This window comes from Caenorhabditis remanei, chromosome I (assembly GCF_010183535.1).
Source record: "Caenorhabditis remanei strain PX506 chromosome I, whole genome shotgun sequence".
Lineage (NCBI taxonomy): Eukaryota > Metazoa > Nematoda > Chromadorea > Rhabditida > Rhabditidae > Caenorhabditis > Caenorhabditis remanei.
In genome coordinates, this window is record NC_071328.1 from 11,495,415 (window position 1) to 11,514,149 (window position 18,735).

The window sequence follows — 18,735 nt, forward strand, 5'->3', positions numbered from 1 at the left end:
CACATTGACCGTAGAGCGCACATGCTGACCGACACAAAAGTTGTAATTTTTAATTTTTTTCGTACATTTTTGGCCCTTTTACCAATAATTATGGCTTTTTTAATCAAATTAATTTTTTTTTAATGAAAGAAGAAGCTTAACTTTCTAATTCTCTTAAAAATTTGTAGCATAACGACAGATTTCAAACTTTCTGCATCGATGCTTATTGTTTTTTGTTCCTTGGGTTTAAACGACGTATCTTCCTGACTATACATTTTTTATTCCAGAGGAAAAATGGGAGAAGACGACAAATTTGCGGTTCCAGCTCCCCCGAAACAGTTCGGATCGTTGGCAAATGCAGAAAGCGTCAATGCTATCTTGGTTAGTTTATTAATCTTCAAATATATTTATTGACACCTTTCACTTGTAGAACGCAGCTCAAAAAAGTCAAGGACCAACAGTGTCTCTGGAAAGAATGGAAGTCTCAAATCAAGCAGATTCCCGTCATGATGCTGAGATGCTCGCCGAGTTTGACAGAAGAAGAAGGGCAAGGACACTAACTCTACCCACAGATGATGTTCAGGTAATTCTCAACTTATTGTTTAGAAAATTTAATGGCATTGTTTTAATATTACAGGTGAAGCTAAAACTTCGTGCATTAAACCAGCCGATTTGCTTGTTCGGAGAAGATGCATTGGATAGACGAGAACGTCTCCGAGCTCTACTTTCAACAATGTCGGAAGATGAAATTGCTGCAGTTTTACATACTGATGAGGTAGGAAAAAAACAGGACTAAATTTCAACATTTCTCAATTTTTAGCATAACGCAGACAAAAACGATGAAGAAACAGTCACATGGTACCATCGTGGACCAGTTGAGCTTCGCAAGGCTCGTGTCGCTATTGCAGATTTTTCGCTGAGAAAAGCTAAATTAAGGTTTGAATCTGACTTTTTAAAAATCTGATTAATCAATCTGAATTCCAGATTGGAAAAGGCCCGTGAAGATGCTGCTCAGCCGTCTCACGAGAAAGCGTTAGCTCGACAAGAAGCTCACAAATGGGTTCAACAAATTAATTTGCACGCCTCACAAGTCGCTGATACACGCCCTGTTGCCTATTGCGAGTTTTCCGCAGATTCTAAACATATTGTCACCGCTGGCTGGTCTGGATCAGTGGCTGTCTGGAAACGAGATCAATGCGAAAAAGAAATCAAGTTCACTGGTCATTCAGCACAAGCTGGATGTGCTCGTTTCCATCCAGGAGCTTTTGTTCAGAACGACAATGCTTCTTTGAATGTGGTATCTTGTTCTTACGATGGAACTGTTCTTCTGTGGTCATTGGCACAAGAAACTCCGATCGGTGAGCTAGAAAAACATCCACAAAGAGTTTCGAAGGTAGCATTCCATCCAAATGGACTACATCTAGCAACAGCTTGGTAAGTTACATAGTGAGATATTATATCTACGATTATTATTCTTTCAGTTTCGATTCAACTTGGCGTATGTATGATTTAACAACGAGGAAGGAGTTGTTATTCCAAGAGGGTCATTCGAAATCAGTAGCTGACGTGGCATTTCATCCAGATGGATCTGTAGCACTGACCGGCGGTCATGACTGTTATGGAAGAGTATGGGATATGCGAACTGGAAGATGTATCATGTTCCTTGATGGTCACACAAAAGAGATTCACTCTGTTGAGTGGATGCCGAATGGGTAGGTTAAAAAAACCAAAGTTCTCAATTGAGTGCTGTATTCGTTTCAGCTACGAAATGATAACCGGAAGCTCGGATAACTCTATGAAAGTCTGGGATCTCCGAATGCGTCGTAACACTTACACAATGCCTGCTCACACTTCAGTCGTTACACGTGTTCGCGCAAGTTCAGCAGGACAATATCTCGTTTCTGCTAGTTTCGATTGCACACTAAAAATGTGGTCGACTACTGGTTGGCAACCCCTCAGACAACTTCAAGGGCACGACACTCGAATTCTTTGTGTTGATATCAGTCCAGATGGCCAATGGATGTGTTCTTCAGCGTTCGATCGTACATTCAAGTTGTGGGCTCAATCTGATTATTGATATGCTACAACAGTTCTCAATTTCATGTCTTCCGTTATAATATTATCTTTTTGATTTGTTCTCTCCCGAAAAATGATCTGTGCATGAAAATTTATAATTTACAAACTCGGGAAATTCAAATAGTTTATTGCCGGTACAAAAGAATCTTTAATTTCAGATCGATTCATTCCGTAGTGACTCCAGGACCTTTTCGAATTGTATTACGAACTGGAACCGGCTTTTTACTTTTTGGTGTCTCTTCGCGTGGAGTTCGTTTCCCACTGTTTCGATCTTTCCGATTTCCAGTTTTTCTTTTTGTCTCTCCAGTTCTCGACTTATTTTTATTCTTTTCAGATGACACATCCTGTTCCTGATCTTCATTCGTGATCATTATATCCTTATCCAAACTCGTGTTCTGGAAAATGTTATCGATTTCTTAACCCCATACTCGTAACTTTACTCACCGGCATCTGAGTTCTACAGACTCCTTTCAAGTTATTGATTTGCATTCGTTTCAAATCTTCCTGTTTAATTGGCAAGAGCGCAGACACAAGTTGTTCGAGTACTTTTTGGAAATCAGGACGATCGTCTGGCTTTCGTGTCCAAATTGAGCTGAGAACCTGTTGCATACTCGGCAATTTCGTTTTCTCTTCAATTGTCGGCATGTTGGCTTTTCGGATTCTTTTGATTATAACAGTGTCATCTTCCCCGTCAAATAGTTTTCCTCCGTTATTGTAAACTTCGAAAATGACAACACCGAATGCCCAGACATCAGTTTTGATAGAGAATTCAGATTCACGTTGAATGCATTCTGGAGCCAACCATCTGAATTAATTATGATTTTTTTTTATTGAAAAAAACCTTATGGAGAACGTACGCAAGCGGTGCTTCTTTCAGTGCCTCCTTGAACGCTGTCTGATTCTTTTCAAGAGTTTTACTCAATCCAAAATCAGCAATTTTGACTAGTCCTTCCGATGAAATCAAACAATTTCTGGAAGCCAAGTCTCGATGAATACACTTTTGAAAGTGGAGATATCTCATACCACGGGCCGCCTGAATCACAATTGAAAATTAGAGAAAAAAAACTAAGAACAAACATCAATCAGAAGAATTTGTCTCTCGAATTCTTCCATATCTTTTCCATATTTTTTGAGAGCATCTTCCAGACTTCCACCAGAACAGAATTCCATGCAAACCATGTAAGGGGGAAGGTCGGCTGCGATACCGTAGAACTGAGATAGTTCTTGAAATTTTGTATGAAAAAGGATGAACTAACCGAAATAACATTAGGATGTTTGTAATTAATCATAATCTTCGCTTCAGCAAACAACAGATTTCTTGTTTCCATCGATAGAGTTGCATCTCGTTTTTGCTCATTTGATACTTTAACTGCCACATCTACACCCTTCAAATCTCTTCGATGAGTCACGAATCCTTTGTAAACAGTACAGAAGTTTCCCGCCCCAAGTTTTCCAGTTGTATTGACTTGAAAATTTTTCAGTTGCCATCTCGGATATTTGAATGGTCTTCCCAATCGAATTTTGCAAGCGAGTCGATGGTGTTGGTAGTGTGCAATCAAATCTGCTATTTCTGGAAACGGTTTCGATTCTTCCGTTTTTCCATTCCCTTTATTATCACAATAGTGTTGCATTAAATAATATTGTTTTTCTCGAAATTCAATGATGTAATGATGAAAACAGGAGCCGTCTTCTCCATTCAAAACTTTGACCGAGAGAAATAGAGTAACATTAAAACCTTCTTTGAGCAAACTTGATCTTACGAGAAAGGTTCCAGGACACGAATCTTTCATTAGTTTCCTGAAATTTGGTCAAATTCGGAGATGATATTCGAGTGAAAAACAGGAAAACAACTAGGTTGTCACTACTCTGGTTATCACTAATTCACTCATTTCAGAGGGATTCTGAGTATCAAAATCTCACTCTGCTTCCGTTTTTTTCTGAACTCCATGATAGTATCTTGCATGACGAAGCTTTCCTTTTACTTCTTTCGTGTCTCCAGTGACTGTTTTCTCTTGCTTGTCTTGTGATTTTTCGCATCCCTCTCGCATTTTTTCGGTTTAATTCTTTGAGTTGCACGCCCGAGAACGTATCAGAATTGATGGTTTAATTTTTAAACCAAGCATAAAAATAATGAACTTCTCTGCAGAGATTTTCTGGGGAGATATGGAATTGGAACACGTGAAAGATAGGGAAGAGGGACACGAGAATAAGAAAAAAGTGGAGAAATTAGTTCGACGTTTTCTCAGTGTTTTCGGAAAAGTTCGAAACTGAAGAATAAAATTGAAAAATTACTGATTACGGTACTATTTCATTTCCAGGTCTTATTTTAATTAGAAAAACTTTGAGTGTATGTGTCACAGTCACAGATAGTCCCATGATAGCAGGTCTAGTGATTTCGTTAACTTAATAGACAAAACACTTAAAAAAAACATATTTTATTAAAGTAAAACAACAAATAAATATGAAAGAAACAATTATTAAATTATTAAAAAAACAACAGAATCAGTTATTACAGATTAGCAGAATCTTTTGACAGCTGGAATCTTGAAATCGTCGTTTCTTGGTCTCTTCTTGTTCTTCTCTTGATTCCAGACGAAGAGTTGAATGACTTCGTAATCGAATTCGATGGTACATCTGATTCCATCATTACGAATGAAATCGAATGAATCGAAAATACTGATTTCTCCACCAGAGTTGAATGGAAGGAATCGGTCATTTTGGATGCTCGGATCGAATTCAGAAATCTTATAAACTCGTTCTTCTTTCATCTCAACTGCATTCAATCCTCTGATTATTTCCATTTCGTTGAATCCTCCTTCCTTTTCGAATGTCAGCACTTGCAACTGATTATTTCCGTTTCCATTCTTCAAATCATGAAGAAATTCGTTGATTTCCTTGTCCGAGAACGAGATATCTGCCAAATAGATCACTTTGTTCTTCATTTTCTGGAGAATTGCAGTGGTGATCCATTCCGAACATTTAATTTTGAGCCAATCGATATCGAAAATCTTCTCATGTTCCGTTCTCAATAGAATTGGTCCTCTCAACGATAATCCTTTTTTGAAATTGACAGAATTGAGTAGAGCATTCAGATATTCTTCAGTGAAAGCATTCTGGTATTCGAGCATGAAATATGGATCCAATCCAACTGAAAGTACAGTACACTCCATATTGATATCATAGAAATAATTGGAAAATGATGGGCAAATGGAGAGTTGATCGATGGGTCCGGTGAAGAGCTCTCTCAGTTTATGAAGAGTTTCTGAGAGATTTCGAAGGAGAAACGACTTGTTTTCTTCTTGGAAACTGCAACGGAAGTTCTGTTTGAGCATTGAGATTTTGAATCGACGTTCGTCAATATCCACATGATATCCTCCTGATTTGATATGCAACAGTTGAATGAACTGTTTGAATCGTAGATTGGTTTCAGATAGAGGAATCAACGAGTCCAAAGGCATTAACTTGAGAAGAATAGAAAGTGGAAGAAGTGGGAGTTCCATAAGAGGAAATGGGGTAGACGACATAGTTAAATGAATGAGTGAAGACCAGCCCAGACACAGACAGGAAGAATGAAGAAACTGCTGAACGACGGTTGTCTTGCTCATAGTGGGCGGAGTCTGACAATCATCAAATATTGCGTCTCGTCTCTGGGAAGAAACAGAATGGATCTGGGAAGATAATTAGGGGAGGATTATTATAGGAACTGAATATTTCGAATAAATTATTGAATTATTTGAAAAAAGAAATGTACTAGAAGATTGCTCTGACATTTTCTGAAATTGTTTTTTTCTGAACAAACCTGAAGAACAATTTTAAAAAATTTATGAAAAAATTTTTTCGAAAAAATGGCATTTTTGAAAAATCTCAATTTCTCAAAAACGAGATCACATCACAGGAAAACCCTTTGTGGATCACTTTGTTTCGAAAAACTCATCGAATGAGCAACAAAAAAAGAGTACTTTAAGGGGGGGGGGGGCAGTCAAAATACATTCCATGTGAGACTTCCCCAGAATCACTGAACTTCTTTCGAGATCTCAGTGGAATTTGACTAAAGTCGAAAGTTGTTCAATATTTTCAAGTTCTGTTCGAGCATTCAGATAAATCCTGGATATTTATTTAATCTGTTGATGACATAACAGTTTCAGAACCAAAAAAACATCCTCCCATCATATACTCTTATCGTTCATCTCATCAATGTATTCTCTTGTTTTCTCTCCTCAAAATTGTCGTCACATTGTTGTGTGACCTCGTCAGGAACAGTTGTAATAAGGCGGTAAATCTTTCTTCCAAATTTACGATGAGAATGTGTGAATCACAAAAGGAAAAACTATTTATGAAAATATGTTATTCGTAAACTCATAAGTTGAGAAATCCGTGGAAAGGAGTGATAATGAAACAAGCAGAACTACTGATTTGAGTGTTGAAAAGAACAACCTGAAAATAATTTGTGAATCAATCAAGTACTTGGAGAATCAAGGGTGCTTCGAAGTTGAAAAAAAGGGAACACGACTGGTTTTTAAGTTGGATAATTCGCAGAAGAAGAGTGGTGGTTCTTGGAAAAATCAAATAAATACTAAGTCTACAGACAAAATATCTTCTTGGACAAATATCACCTCATCTCGGTCTTGATTCTCCAAGTTCTCGGTTAATCGTTAAATACCGCTCAGCCTGTCATTTACTGTTTTCTACAATAAATACTGGTTTTATAGATGTTTGAAATTAAAAACTCCACATTTTAGTACTGCCAAACTTTGACGGCTCGGGAGATACAGGTAACAAGTCAAGAGTAATGGTCCAGCGGTTAAAAAATCAAGACAGTTTTTGTTCAAAAACTATCATGAACACTAATTATGCTCTCTGTTTTTGATGCACCGGTCATGGAATTAAAAATATGCGATTTTTCATGATTTTCAAACTTGTGAAACACGATTTTTTACCTGTAATGTTCATTAAATATAACAAAAACTCTACTCTATAATAAATGTTTTCCCAAAGTTTCAGGGCCATCCGACCCATTTGTTGATAACCTTTTGAACGGTACTGTAGCATTCCATTCAGTAGTTCTGCTTGTTTCATTATCACTCCTTTCCATAGATTTCTCAACTCTTGAGTTTACGAATTACATATTTTCATAAATAGTTTTTCCTTTTGTGATTCACACATTCTCATCGTAAATTTATAATATATGAACAGAAAGATTTACAGCCTTTTTACAACTGTTCCTGACGAGGTCACACAACGTAGTGAGGATAATTTCGAGGAGAGAAAACAAGAGAGTATATTGATGAGATGAACGATAAGAGTATATGATGGGACGATACAATTTGGTTTTCTGGCAAAACAAACATTGTAGTCTTGAAATTCAAATGTCGAGAATTCGGAAAAGTGGAGAACGATTTTCCAAAGAAACCATATTATGCAACTATTATGTCATCAACAGAAAAAAAAACAAATATCCAGGATTAATCTACATGCTCGAACAAAACGTGAAAATGTTGAACAACTTTAGACTTGTTTGAAATTCCAATGAGATCTCGAAATAAGTTCAGGGATTCTGGGGAAGTCTCAGAGCAATCGTCTAGAACATTTCATTCTGTTTGTTTTTTCAGATAATTCAATCATTTATTCGAATTATTCAGTTCCTATATTAATCCTCCCCTAATTATCTTCCCAGATCCCTTCTGTCTCTTCCCAGAGACCGGACGCAGTACTTGATAATTACAGTGTCAGACTCCGCCCACTATGAGCAAGACAACCGTCGTTCAGCAGTTTCTTCATTCTTCCTGTTTGTGTCTGTGCTGGTCTTCACTCATTCACTTAACTATGTCGTCTACCCCATTTCCTCTTATGGAACTCCCACTTCTTCCACTTTCTATTCTTCTCAAGTCAATGCCTTTGGACTCGTTGATTCCTCTATCTGACACCAATCAACGATTCAAACAGTTCATTCAACTGTTGCATATCAAATCAGGAGGATATCATGTGGATATTGACGAACGTCGATTCAAAATCTCAATGCTCAAACAGAACTTCCGTTGCAGTTTCCAAGAAGAAAACAAGTCGTTTCTCCTTCGAAATCTCTCAGAAACTCTTCATAAACTGAGAGAGCTCTTCCCCGGACCCATCGATCAACTCTCCATTTGCCCATCATTTTCCAATTATTTCTATGATATTAATATGGAGTGTACTGTACTTTCTGTTGGATTGGATCCATATTTCATGCTCGAATACCAGAATGCTTTCACTGAAGAATATCTGAATGCTCTACTCAATTCTGTCAATTTCAAAAAAGGATTATCGTTGAGAGGACCAATTCTATTGAGAACGGAACATGAGAAGATTTTCGATATCGATTGGCTCAAAATTAAATGTTCGGAATGGATCACAACTGCAATTCTCCAGAAAATGAAGAACAAAGTGATCTATTTGGCAGATGTCTCGTTCTCGGACAAGGAAATCAACGAATTTCTTCATTATTTAAAAAATGGAAACGGAAATAATCAGTTGCAAGTGCTGACATTCGAAAAGGAAGGAGGATTCAACGAAATAGAAATAATCAGAGGATTGAATGCAGTTGAGATGAAAGAAGAACGAGTTTACAAGATTTCTGAATTCGATCCGAGCATCCAAAATGACCGGTTCCTTCCATTCAACTCCGGTGGAGAAATCAGTATTTTCGATTCATACGATTTCATTCGTAATGATGGAATCAGATGTACCATCGAATTCGATTACGAAGTCATTCAACTCTTCGTCTGGAATCAAGAGAAGAACAAGAAGAGACCAAGAAACGACGATTTCGAGATTCCAGCTGTCAAAAGATCCTGATAATCTGTAATAACTGATTCTGTTGTTTTTTTAATAATTTAAGAGGCACTATCTGTAAGAGTGAGAATGTTTGTGTTGGGCCTTGGCACAGTTGCAAAAAGTTGTTTCAATCCAAACTCTTTTTACAGAATATGTACCCCTATGGTAGTGATTTACAAAAAATATGTCACCAGTCCTCTATGACGTCATCATAGGAAAATATGGCCAATAATTGACTTTTCACCCAAAAATTCATAAAAATTTCAATTTTTCAAATAACTTTAGGAAACTTTGGCAACATGTTAGGAGTGATTTTGACTACCCCTACACAAATTTTTCAGCCCCTCAGACACACCAGAAACCGTTCAAGTGAATTCCATTTTCATGTTTTTCCAACTTTTCTCCAAAAATCCCTCTAGAAGTACTCAAATTTCAAATCGTATTCGTATTCTCCGCAAAAAGTTCTATTAGGTCCAGTTAAAATCATCAGAAAACCATTGCACCATTTTGAGATTTTTTGATTTTTTCAAAAATCACATAAGGGTCCCCCCTTATGAAAAAAAAAATTTTACGAAAAATTCAAAGAAAAAGTTTGTTTCGAAAATAATCAGAATATTGAGAAAAGACTTAGAATAAACCAATTCCGAGATTATACATCTCAGAAATTGGTTTGAACCGATTTCGTTTTTTTCTTCATCGAAATTTTTTCCCATTTTTTGACGTTTTCATCAATATTTTGTACTGAAGTACACAAATTTCAAGTAATGTACTTGATACTCGCTACATTTAACAAATAATCAAAATAAGACAAATGAAAAACCATTGGACCATTTTGAGATTTTTCCATTTATTTCGAAAATCACATAAGGGTCCCCCCCATGGAACAAAATTTTTATCGAAAAAATATTTCAACATTATTTTGATTCAAAAACGTTCAAAACTCTTTTACAAAACGTCTTGTAATATTGGGTCAATGTTCTGAACGTTTTTGAATCAAAATAATGTTGAAATATTTTTTCGATAAAAATTTTGTTCCATGGGGGGGACCCTTATGTGATTTTCGAAATAAATGGAAAAATCTCAAAATGGTCCAATGGTTTTTCATTTGTCTTATTTTGATTATTTGTTAAATGTAGCGAGTATCAAGTACATTACTTGAAATTTGTGTACTTCAGTACAAATTATTGATGAAAACGTCAAAAAATGGGAAAAAATTTCGATGAAGAAAAAAACGAAATCGGTTCAAACCAATTTCTGAGATGTATAATCTCGGAATTGGTTTATTCTAAGTCTTTTCTCAATATTCTGATTATTTTCGAAACAAATTTTTTCTTTGAATTTTTCGTGAAAATTTTTTTTTCATAAGGGGGGACCCTTATGTGATTTTTGAAAAAATTAAAAAATCTCAAAATGGTGCAATGGTTTTCTGATGATTTTAACTGGACCTAATAGAACTTTTTGCGGAGAATACGAATACGATTTGAAATTTGAGTACTTCTAGAGGGATTTTTGGAGAAAAGTTGGAAAAACATGAAAATGGAATTCACTTGAACGGTTTCTGGGGTGTCTGAGGGGCTGAAAATTTGTGTAGGGGTAGTCAAAATCACTCCTAACATGTTGCCAAAGTTTCCTAAAGTTATTTGAAAAATTGAAATTTTCATGAATTTTTGGGTGAAAAGTCAATTATTGGCCATATTTTCCTATGATGACGTCATAGAGGACTGGTGACATATTTTTTGTAAATCACTACCATAGGGGTACATATTCTGTAAAAAGAGTTTGGATTGAAACAACTTTTTGCAACTGTGCCAAGAGGAATCCTCATCTTACAGACAACGCCTCTTAATAATTGTTTCTTCATATTTATTTGTTGTTTTTCTTTAATAAAATATGTTTTTTTTAAAGTGTTTTGTCTATTAGTTAACGAAATCGCTACACCTGCCATCATGCGACTAACTGTGACTCTGAGATATAGACACAGTTTTTCTAATTAAAGTAAAACCTGGAAATGAAATAGCACCGTAATCAGTCATTTTTCAATTTTATACTTCAGTTTCGAACTTTTCCGAAAACACTAATAATAATTTAATAATTGGTCAAATATTAAGAAAAAGAAAACATTTCAAGTAGTTTTCTTTATAAAATTGTTTTCAATTATTATCGAAATAAAAAAGTTCCGACATTTTTTCCTCGTCGGTGTTTGCGGACTCAAGCCAAAATTATCAAATTTTGGCTTGAGTCCGCAAACACCGAGGGGGAAAAAATGTCGGAACTTTTTTGTTGCGACAATAAATATATGAAAATTTTTTTTCTGAAATTATTTGTGGGTTCCTCGTTTCGTGACTTCGAAATACAACAAATTATCTCTTTATTATTACTCTCTTCACAAAAAATTGTGACATGGAACAATCATTCCAGCACATAAACAAAGGAGGAGAAGCAATTAATTTCAAATGGAAAACATTTCAATAAATAAGAGTATTAAATGTGACAATTACTATGCAGTAAAAATAAGAAGTTTTACGGGGAAAAGATCAAATGAGTATTATCTATTGAATTTTCAGGTTACTCAGTTAAACAACCTGAGAACGACGAGAGCGTCTTGGAACGCGACGAGTGGCTTTTGCTGTTTTCCTTTTGTCAATCGTAGTCATTCTGGCCACATCTGGTTTTCGTGCCCATTTGCGACGACATAGTGGACACGATGGACTTTCGGAAGACTCAAACCAGCTGTTGACGCACCTGAAAATATATACTTTATAACGCCCATCTAACTCATCCACCTACGTTTTACATCCTAGAATTTGCTGACATCTATTGCATCCTTGCGGGTCGATCGGGCTATCAAAACACATTGTGCAGTTACCCCAAGTGGTAACCGGAGTACCGACTCGAAACGGTGTGCCGAATCGAACTGGAGAACGAGGTAGCCTTCGATATGGTCGGTTCGGATCATTTGAAGCATACATTCCTGCACGAGGAATTCTCACTTCAGGAATAACATTCCTGTGCCGTATCGAGTTGGTCGGGGCTCTAACTCCACCGATGGGAACGACTCTTAGTCTGTTATAAAAATTATCCTCATCTGAACTACTATCACTCGGTACAACAATGTGTACTATTGGATGAACATTAATATCGGCATCTCTGAAATCAGTGTTTCTTTTTCAAAAATAAGAACCTTCTATAATCACCTTCCCATTGTTGACGGATGTAGGACTCCGCGAGTGGCAGATATGTGATCAAACAATGTTCTTACTACTCCACGCGGCACAGGAGCATGTGTAGCGTTGTTGCGACGTGCAGCAGCTTGTCGAGAACTTCTTCTTCGAATTGGTTCGGCAGCAGGATGTTGATCAAAGTTCGCGGTGATCGAATTTCCTGGACGAATTCGGTTCGGCGCAGGTGAACGTGACTGCGCCCGAGGCCCAGTAACAGCGATCGGTCTATCATGATATGTCCTGCGACCAGTATCTACATCGTCGCTACTGGAACCAGCCGACACTACACGCGAACGAGGAGACGAAACTGCCCGAGCTTCTTGCTGAGCTCGGATTACAACGGCAACATCGTCATCAGAGTCACTCTCATCATCAGGAAATAACATTGGGATGGCTGCAGCACGCCGTGGAGCAATACCAGGAGCTTGTGGTGGAGCAGGTTGTGTTTCTTGGTTGTCCCCAATTTGAATATTTTGAGCAATCATGCGATCTAACATAGCTTGTTCGTATCTTCTGAGTTCCCGCCTGTTAAAAAATCATAATTTTCTCGTTCAAGTTTTCAAAGAACTACAATTGTTCTTCCATATCCTCGGCCGATAAGGAAAATCTTGAAGAACGTCTTGTACTTCTTCGCACGGAAGTCATTTTAAAATTCGGTTCGTTCCCTATGAAGAGGACTAATCAAGAAATGAAACACAAAGCATTCATTTTTTAATGAAATAAAGCATTGGCTTCAAAATACCTGCATGATAGCATATACACCAAAAACCTCAAGACTTCTTTATTGTTAGTACAGTGATGATATAAAATAAAATAAACAGTGATGATATGGTACAAGCGAATAAATAGGTTATTTTACATTGGATATTGTTATGAAAGTGGGTCACTTATAGAGCGAACTGCCCAATCTTTCAATAGAGATCACGCTGTTGAACGGCTGATCCGATGTGAGTGTCGCGCATCTTTGACGCAAACTCGATACTTCGCTTGGATTCCGTTGCCTGATCATTGCACGGATTGATGTTGACCACGACCATCGTTTTAGAATTTCCGGCTCCTAAGCAGTCCATTAGCACTTGCGTGAGCTTACTGTCACGATACGGGATATGCTGGGATTTGGATTTTTGCAAGCTAATGCATTTCTGAAGAACGGATAAGGACTGATTGATGTTGGTCATCTCCTTGAACTGTTGTCCAATGACTCCAGACTCTTTCGCGCGTTCAGATCCGGCCAAGTCTACTAGTTTGAGCATTGAAGACGTCGATATACCTGAAATGAATAGCATTTTTTGTGCAAAAACATGGTAATATCACAACTAACCAGTGGCTTGCTGATGAGCCTTGATCTTCCACATGTAGATGGCGTGAGAACGAGACGAATACTCGTTGCATTTTGTTGCAGCGGTTTTCCTGTTCTTATCTGCAGTTCGTAGGAGACTACCAATTTCAGATTGTTTCGCCAGCGGATGATCCGACAGGCCATCAAGTGTCACTGTTTGGTTCACTAATCGGAGTTTGACCGCCGCATGATTGTTGAGCAGATCATAAGCTTCATTGTTGTAGATTTCGAGGAAAGATAACGAAAATTCGAACTTCCATCCCGTTGCTTCAAGTTTTTTCGACTCTCTGAACAGGAAAGTTGCAGCTCTTGGAATAATTCCTTCTTCTTCTTCAGCATCGCCTCCTCTCATCGTATGTGTCTTCCCACTCCCTGTCTGACCGAATGCAATCAATCCGACGTTGTAACCATGAAGTGCTGACTGAAAAAAAAGTTAGAAATTAATTCTGAGAACCAACGAACTAGTATGAAGTCCTCAATATTGACGAAAACGTCCTTCTGCGAAAACAAAGGCGTGAAAACTTTTTCGAACATCAAAGTTGTTCCCTTCTTTGTCCCTTGATTGATTGCAATCGCGTTCACAGCCGGGTACTCTATTCCATCATTACTGGATTCCTCTTCTGACTTGAGCATCGGGCGAACGCGAACCGCCACACGAATCTGTCCTCGCATATCAACGACATCATTATGCAACTTTCTCAGGATGGCTTCCTTTTCGTTCAGCTGCTGACACATTTCTTCGTTGTGAGCTGTTTTTTGCTGCATGTTTTCCTTCAATAGTTTCAACTGTTCTTCCAGCGTGATCTTACAGCTTTCCACTAAGTCTAGCCTGATTTTGGCGTTCTCCAACTGCGCATTGATGTGTGTAAGATTCGTTTTCTGCATTTCCAGTACTTCACTCGTAAGTTTTAACTGTTCTTCTCTCGTCTTGAGCTCCTCTTTCAACTTTGTGATCTCTGACTTGAGAGATGCAACCTCTGAGGGAGGACGAGACGGTACTGGTACAGCACGAGCCATATTACTCGTTCTCGCAGTCGGCGCGGCGATAGTCTTGTTAGCAACAGACGAAGATCTCAATGTAGTGGAACGTGCAGATGACGTGCTCCCTGCTCTTGAAGTCGTCGCTGTAAGCTTAGCTGCTGTAGAGACGCGTGGATGGATTCCGATCGGCACTCTGAGTGTTGGACACCCCGTATGTCCAAGTGTTGAGTGGCGCCCAGTTGTCAGAGTGTTCGGCAGAGGCTCAGTGGGGCGTGGTAGTGCCGAAGCTCTCATTGTTGTTCGGCGAGCTGTAAGAATTGGCCAATACTGAATGGGTACCGATATTTTTGGGTAACTACTCTTTGGGTACCAATCTGAGATGAGTATTCTTTGGGTACCAAGTGATCATTGGGTACTAGTGTTCTTTGGGTACCGATATCTGGCGCCAACTCTTTGGGCACCAAGTGATCTTTGGGTGCCGCTGATATTTGGGTACCAGTTTCTACTTCTTTTTGAATTTTTTTTTCGTTTTAATAATTTTTTCGAATCTCAATACTAAACGTACAATGTGATTGAATCTCTGAATGAAGAACTGAAAGTATTCAATTAACAACCAAAAGAGAACTACACGTAAGTCGTCACAATTCAGTTGGTCTGGATCCAACGATTTGTCTTTCTAGTTTTCCAAGTGAATACTTTGAGTTTTCCATTCAGAGATTCAATAACATTGTTCGTTGAGTATTGAGATTCGAAAAAAAATTCAAAAAGAAGTAGAAACTGGTACCCAAAGATCAGCGGCCCCAAAGATCACTTGGCACCCAAAGAGTTGGCGCCAGAAATCGGTACCCAAAGAACACTAGTTCCCAATGATCACTTGGTACCCAAAGAATACTCATCTCAGATTGGTACCCAAAGATCACTGGAACCCAACGATCACCTGGTACCCAAAGAGTAGGTACCCAAAAATATCGATACCCATTTAGTATTGGCCGTAAGAATTGGAATTGACGATCGACTAAGACAATGCGAACTGAACAAATGTTTTTTTAATCAAATTAAAAGTCCTGAAGAAATTATTTAGAACCTACCTATATTTTTCGGCGATGCAATCGCTGTCCGATGCACTCCGCTTCGTCGCCTTGCGAACATGGCGAAAAACGAATATTTCTTTAAGAAAATTATCGACTAGTTCAATCACTTTTCGACAAATTAATTGAATGGCAAGTTTTGGCGCTGAAAAGTAAGTCGGGTCCCGGCGCGACTTCTCGAGTTATCACATGTGCCTTTAATCTTGAGGCCATACTGTATGGGGAGAAAGCAAAAACGGGTAGCACGAATTTTTGTGCGGAAAGTTGCAGGAACTTTTGTAATTATTTGTAAGCACGGACAACGGAAAAATCAAGGCAACACATTTGAACTATCTTTCAAATATGGCACAAACTTTTCGCAACTTACCGCACAAGAACTCGTGCTGCTCACATTTCGGGTTGACAGAGAAATTACTTTGGTAGACTGTAACTATCCAGGGAGAGCCGAGCCGGTATCTCAGCACAGTAAAAGAGGTACTGTAGGAGTCTCCCGTCTCACTATGAAAACTCACTTTACTCTCTTATCATTTCTTCCTGCAAATTCTTAGGGAATGTCATGGAGAACGTGGAAACCGTTCAACAAACACTATTTAAAAGAACCTCCAAACACTCAGATTCCATTTCTCGTTCTACTCGGAAGCAGTTTTGAACATTTCCCTAATTAAACAAGTAAAATAAGAGAATGTCGTCGAGAAATGGACTGGCCACAATGTGTGCTTGTTGCCTTCTTCGTTAGTTTCAATCAATTCGAGATAAATATAGTAAAATCACCTGAAATTCCAGCATTCTACTTGTCCATTATGATAGTTTTTCTCGTGGTTCCTGTCCTATTCATCGTCGTCGGAATAATCAAATTCCATGATTGTCAAGCTGATTCAAGAATTCCAATCTGGATGATTTCAATTGCAGCGGTCATTTTATTGGAGAGAATTCTGGAGACAGTAAAGAATATTGGAGATAGGAAATTTATTAGGGAGAACCCGAAGCCAGAAGGAGAAGACGCGGTGGATGAATGGGAGAAACAGAAGAAGGAGAATCAGTCCACGTGTCTCATGGTTCTTTTGTTTTTTGTTCGGACTGCCGTGTTTTGTGGGTGAGTTGAAGGTTGAAGTTATAGAGGAGATAGTTTTGATTTTAGTTTTTAATGTTTGTAGTATTTTTATATCACTGCTAGTTTTCGTAGACAGAGTATCAAAATCAAAATTTTTAACAGGAATCTACCAAGCCGGATTACTGTAGTCCCCTACATTTTCTGCATGAAAAACAAAAGAGTCCCAAATTCCAGAACGATCGTCGGAAGTGTATTCGTCTTCTCAATCTTCGAAAAACGTGATAAGTGTGATGGACTCGTTTTCTGGTCTTCATTCGTCTACTGTGTTCTTTCCATTTCCATTTATGCTCTTGTCATTCTTCTCGTCGCTTGTCTTTGCTGTTTACTCGCTTTGAATATTACCATTTCTTCATGAAATTTATATGAATGTTTACTGAAATTCCATATTCTTTGACTTTTAAACAAATAAATATTGAAGTTTAACTGTAAGAATGAACAATTTCTTCCGTTCCGATAAATTTTAGTGATAAGATCGTAGCGGAACTGAAACAAATCTGTAATTATCATCAACAACAAGATGTGGAACTCATAAAAGAAAAACTGAAATTTCGAGTAATTTTTAGTCTTGAACACTCATTAATGTGATGGAAAGTGACTTTTGGTTCTGTTCCAGATATAAATAGTTCTCGAATTGATCATTTTCGCTATCACATTTTGTTTGACACAAAGTATTACTGATACTGTAGAATTCAGTATCAACCAATCAAATCACATTTTCGGGCTGAAGAGTTATCAAACTTTATCAATTTTCTTTTAAATATGGGAATCCCATGGTTTCAGTTTTTGTTGAGTACACTGAACACATCTGGACCTTCAGTTTTGTAGTGATCTTCTTCAAACTTTTCCATCGTAAAAAGTTTTCAATGAAAGTCTGGTTTTGATGGACTGACTACAAAAATCAAGATATTTAGTCACCAGAACACTGCAAAAACAAAACTCTGATACACCAATCATTGAGAACTTCCATCTCTGAACCCGTGTTAAAATGTTAACGTATTAGATGTTTCCATCCCCCTTTCAACTATCTCTCTGATTCTCTCTGGTGGTCAAAAAGTTGTCTTTCCATTCTATTTTACGAAAACTTTTTCTTATCCTCTTTTTTCTATCCCATTCTGTGAACGTCAAAAATCAGTTCCACTCGAAACGTTTGTCATCTGATATTTAATAATATCTTTATTTTTCAAAGTGCTCGTGCAACAGATTAGTTTAGATCTTTTCATGAATACTCTACTTCTATGATGCCTGAAACTTTCAAAGATATCAAAATGTTATCATCTGTTACCTTCATCAACGTTCCCGAATTCTCTACTAAAACCTCTTCTGAGATGAAATAACTTGTTTGTCTTGTGATGATAGGAAAACCTATCTTCTTTTCCTATCTCTTTTTGAACACATCCCTGTTTCTACACTACTCAAAGTTCAAAAATACTTTCATTCGTTCAGAATCATGCCGTCGAAAGCAGCAGTCACTTCAAGACTATCATTCTTCAATTTGCTTCGTGAGTTCTTCACGTGTCACTGGTTCTACTCCATTTCTTTACAGCATGTGTAATCGTGATCACTCTATTCTGTTTGGCAATTCCATTGATCTTGCTCACTATTGGAATCACTAAGCGCGATGACTGCCAAGCTGATCCAAGAATCCCAAAATGGATGATTGTTGTGGCTGTTTTGATGTTAATTGAAAGATTCATTGGATCTGTTAATACAATTAAAGATAGAAGATTCATCCGGGAGAATCCAAAACCAGTGTTCGAAGAAGATGGTGATAACCATGCTCTGATTGATTGGACACAAAGAAGAAAACATAATAAATCATCAGTATTTGCCGTTCTCGGAGCATTCATTCGACTGGTTCAATTCATTACGTATGCACGTTTGAAGGTCCTAAATCAACAAAAACCTCAATTTCAGATTCATTCTCGGATGTGTCTACGTCTTTGGAATCTATTCCATCAGCGATCAATGCAATCCTCTCGTCTTCTGGACTTCCTTTATCTATTGCCTACTCTCTATTATTTTCTATATAATTGGAGCATGTGTACTAGGATGTGTCTGTTGTTGTGTTGCTCTCATGAATGACAGTTTTGCTCAATAAGAATAGAGGGAGCTGAAGAATATGATTTATTTGAT

At 37.7% G+C, this 18,735-nt stretch overlaps 8 protein-coding genes across 8 annotated transcripts; 4 read left to right on the forward strand and 4 right to left on the reverse strand.

The window, feature by feature from the left end:
* Positions 1–273: 273 nt before the first annotated feature.
* GCK72_002540 (uncharacterized protein) lies at positions 274–2,056 on the forward strand (the record flags this gene model as incomplete). Its single annotated transcript, XM_003111860.2, has 7 exons — positions 274–360; positions 410–562; positions 617–754; positions 800–915; positions 964–1,413; positions 1,461–1,691; positions 1,741–2,056. 7 exons carry the CDS (start codon positions 274–276, stop codon positions 2,054–2,056), a joined length of 1,491 nt encoding a protein of 496 aa, XP_003111908.2.
* A 163-nt stretch (positions 2,057–2,219) lies between these two features.
* On the reverse strand, positions 2,220–4,103 carry GCK72_002541 (uncharacterized protein; the record flags this gene model as incomplete). Its single annotated transcript, XM_003112075.2, has 6 exons — positions 2,220–2,450; positions 2,500–2,860; positions 2,913–3,088; positions 3,133–3,267; positions 3,312–3,852; positions 3,976–4,103. 6 exons carry the CDS (start codon positions 4,101–4,103, stop codon positions 2,220–2,222), a joined length of 1,572 nt encoding a protein of 523 aa, XP_003112123.2.
* Positions 4,104–4,571: 468 nt separating this feature from the next.
* Positions 4,572–5,555, reverse strand: GCK72_002542 (uncharacterized protein; the record flags this gene model as incomplete). Its single annotated transcript, XM_003112099.2, has 1 exon — positions 4,572–5,555. One exon carries the CDS (start codon positions 5,553–5,555, stop codon positions 4,572–4,574), a length of 984 nt encoding a protein of 327 aa, XP_003112147.2.
* Positions 5,556–7,878: 2,323 nt separating this feature from the next.
* On the forward strand, positions 7,879–8,883 carry GCK72_002543 (uncharacterized protein; the record flags this gene model as incomplete). The annotated part of the gene is made up of 1 exon (XM_003112067.2): positions 7,879–8,883. The coding sequence occupies one exon, from the start codon at positions 7,879–7,881 to the stop codon at positions 8,881–8,883; it is 1,005 nt and encodes a 334-aa protein (XP_003112115.2).
* Positions 8,884–11,435: 2,552 nt separating this feature from the next.
* GCK72_002544 (uncharacterized protein) lies at positions 11,436–12,728 on the reverse strand (the record flags this gene model as incomplete). The annotated part of the gene is made up of 4 exons (XM_003111912.2): positions 11,436–11,604; positions 11,650–12,009; positions 12,057–12,608; positions 12,655–12,728. The coding sequence occupies 4 exons, from the start codon at positions 12,726–12,728 to the stop codon at positions 11,436–11,438; spliced, it is 1,155 nt and encodes a 384-aa protein (XP_003111960.2).
* A 266-nt stretch (positions 12,729–12,994) lies between these two features.
* GCK72_002545 (uncharacterized protein) lies at positions 12,995–14,697 on the reverse strand (the record flags this gene model as incomplete). The annotated part of the gene is made up of 3 exons (XM_053723482.1): positions 12,995–13,353; positions 13,405–13,843; positions 13,945–14,697. 3 exons carry the CDS (start codon positions 14,695–14,697, stop codon positions 12,995–12,997), a joined length of 1,551 nt encoding a protein of 516 aa, XP_053592127.1.
* A 1,476-nt stretch (positions 14,698–16,173) lies between these two features.
* GCK72_002546 (uncharacterized protein) lies at positions 16,174–16,957 on the forward strand (the record flags this gene model as incomplete). The annotated part of the gene is made up of 3 exons (XM_053723483.1): positions 16,174–16,222; positions 16,275–16,584; positions 16,777–16,957. The coding sequence occupies 3 exons, from the start codon at positions 16,174–16,176 to the stop codon at positions 16,955–16,957; spliced, it is 540 nt and encodes a 179-aa protein (XP_053592128.1).
* Positions 16,958–18,049: 1,092 nt separating this feature from the next.
* On the forward strand, positions 18,050–18,700 carry GCK72_002547 (uncharacterized protein; the record flags this gene model as incomplete). Its single annotated transcript, XM_053723484.1, has 3 exons — positions 18,050–18,101; positions 18,146–18,470; positions 18,517–18,700. 3 exons carry the CDS (start codon positions 18,050–18,052, stop codon positions 18,698–18,700), a joined length of 561 nt encoding a protein of 186 aa, XP_053592129.1.
* Between the last annotated feature and the right edge of the window lie 35 nt (positions 18,701–18,735).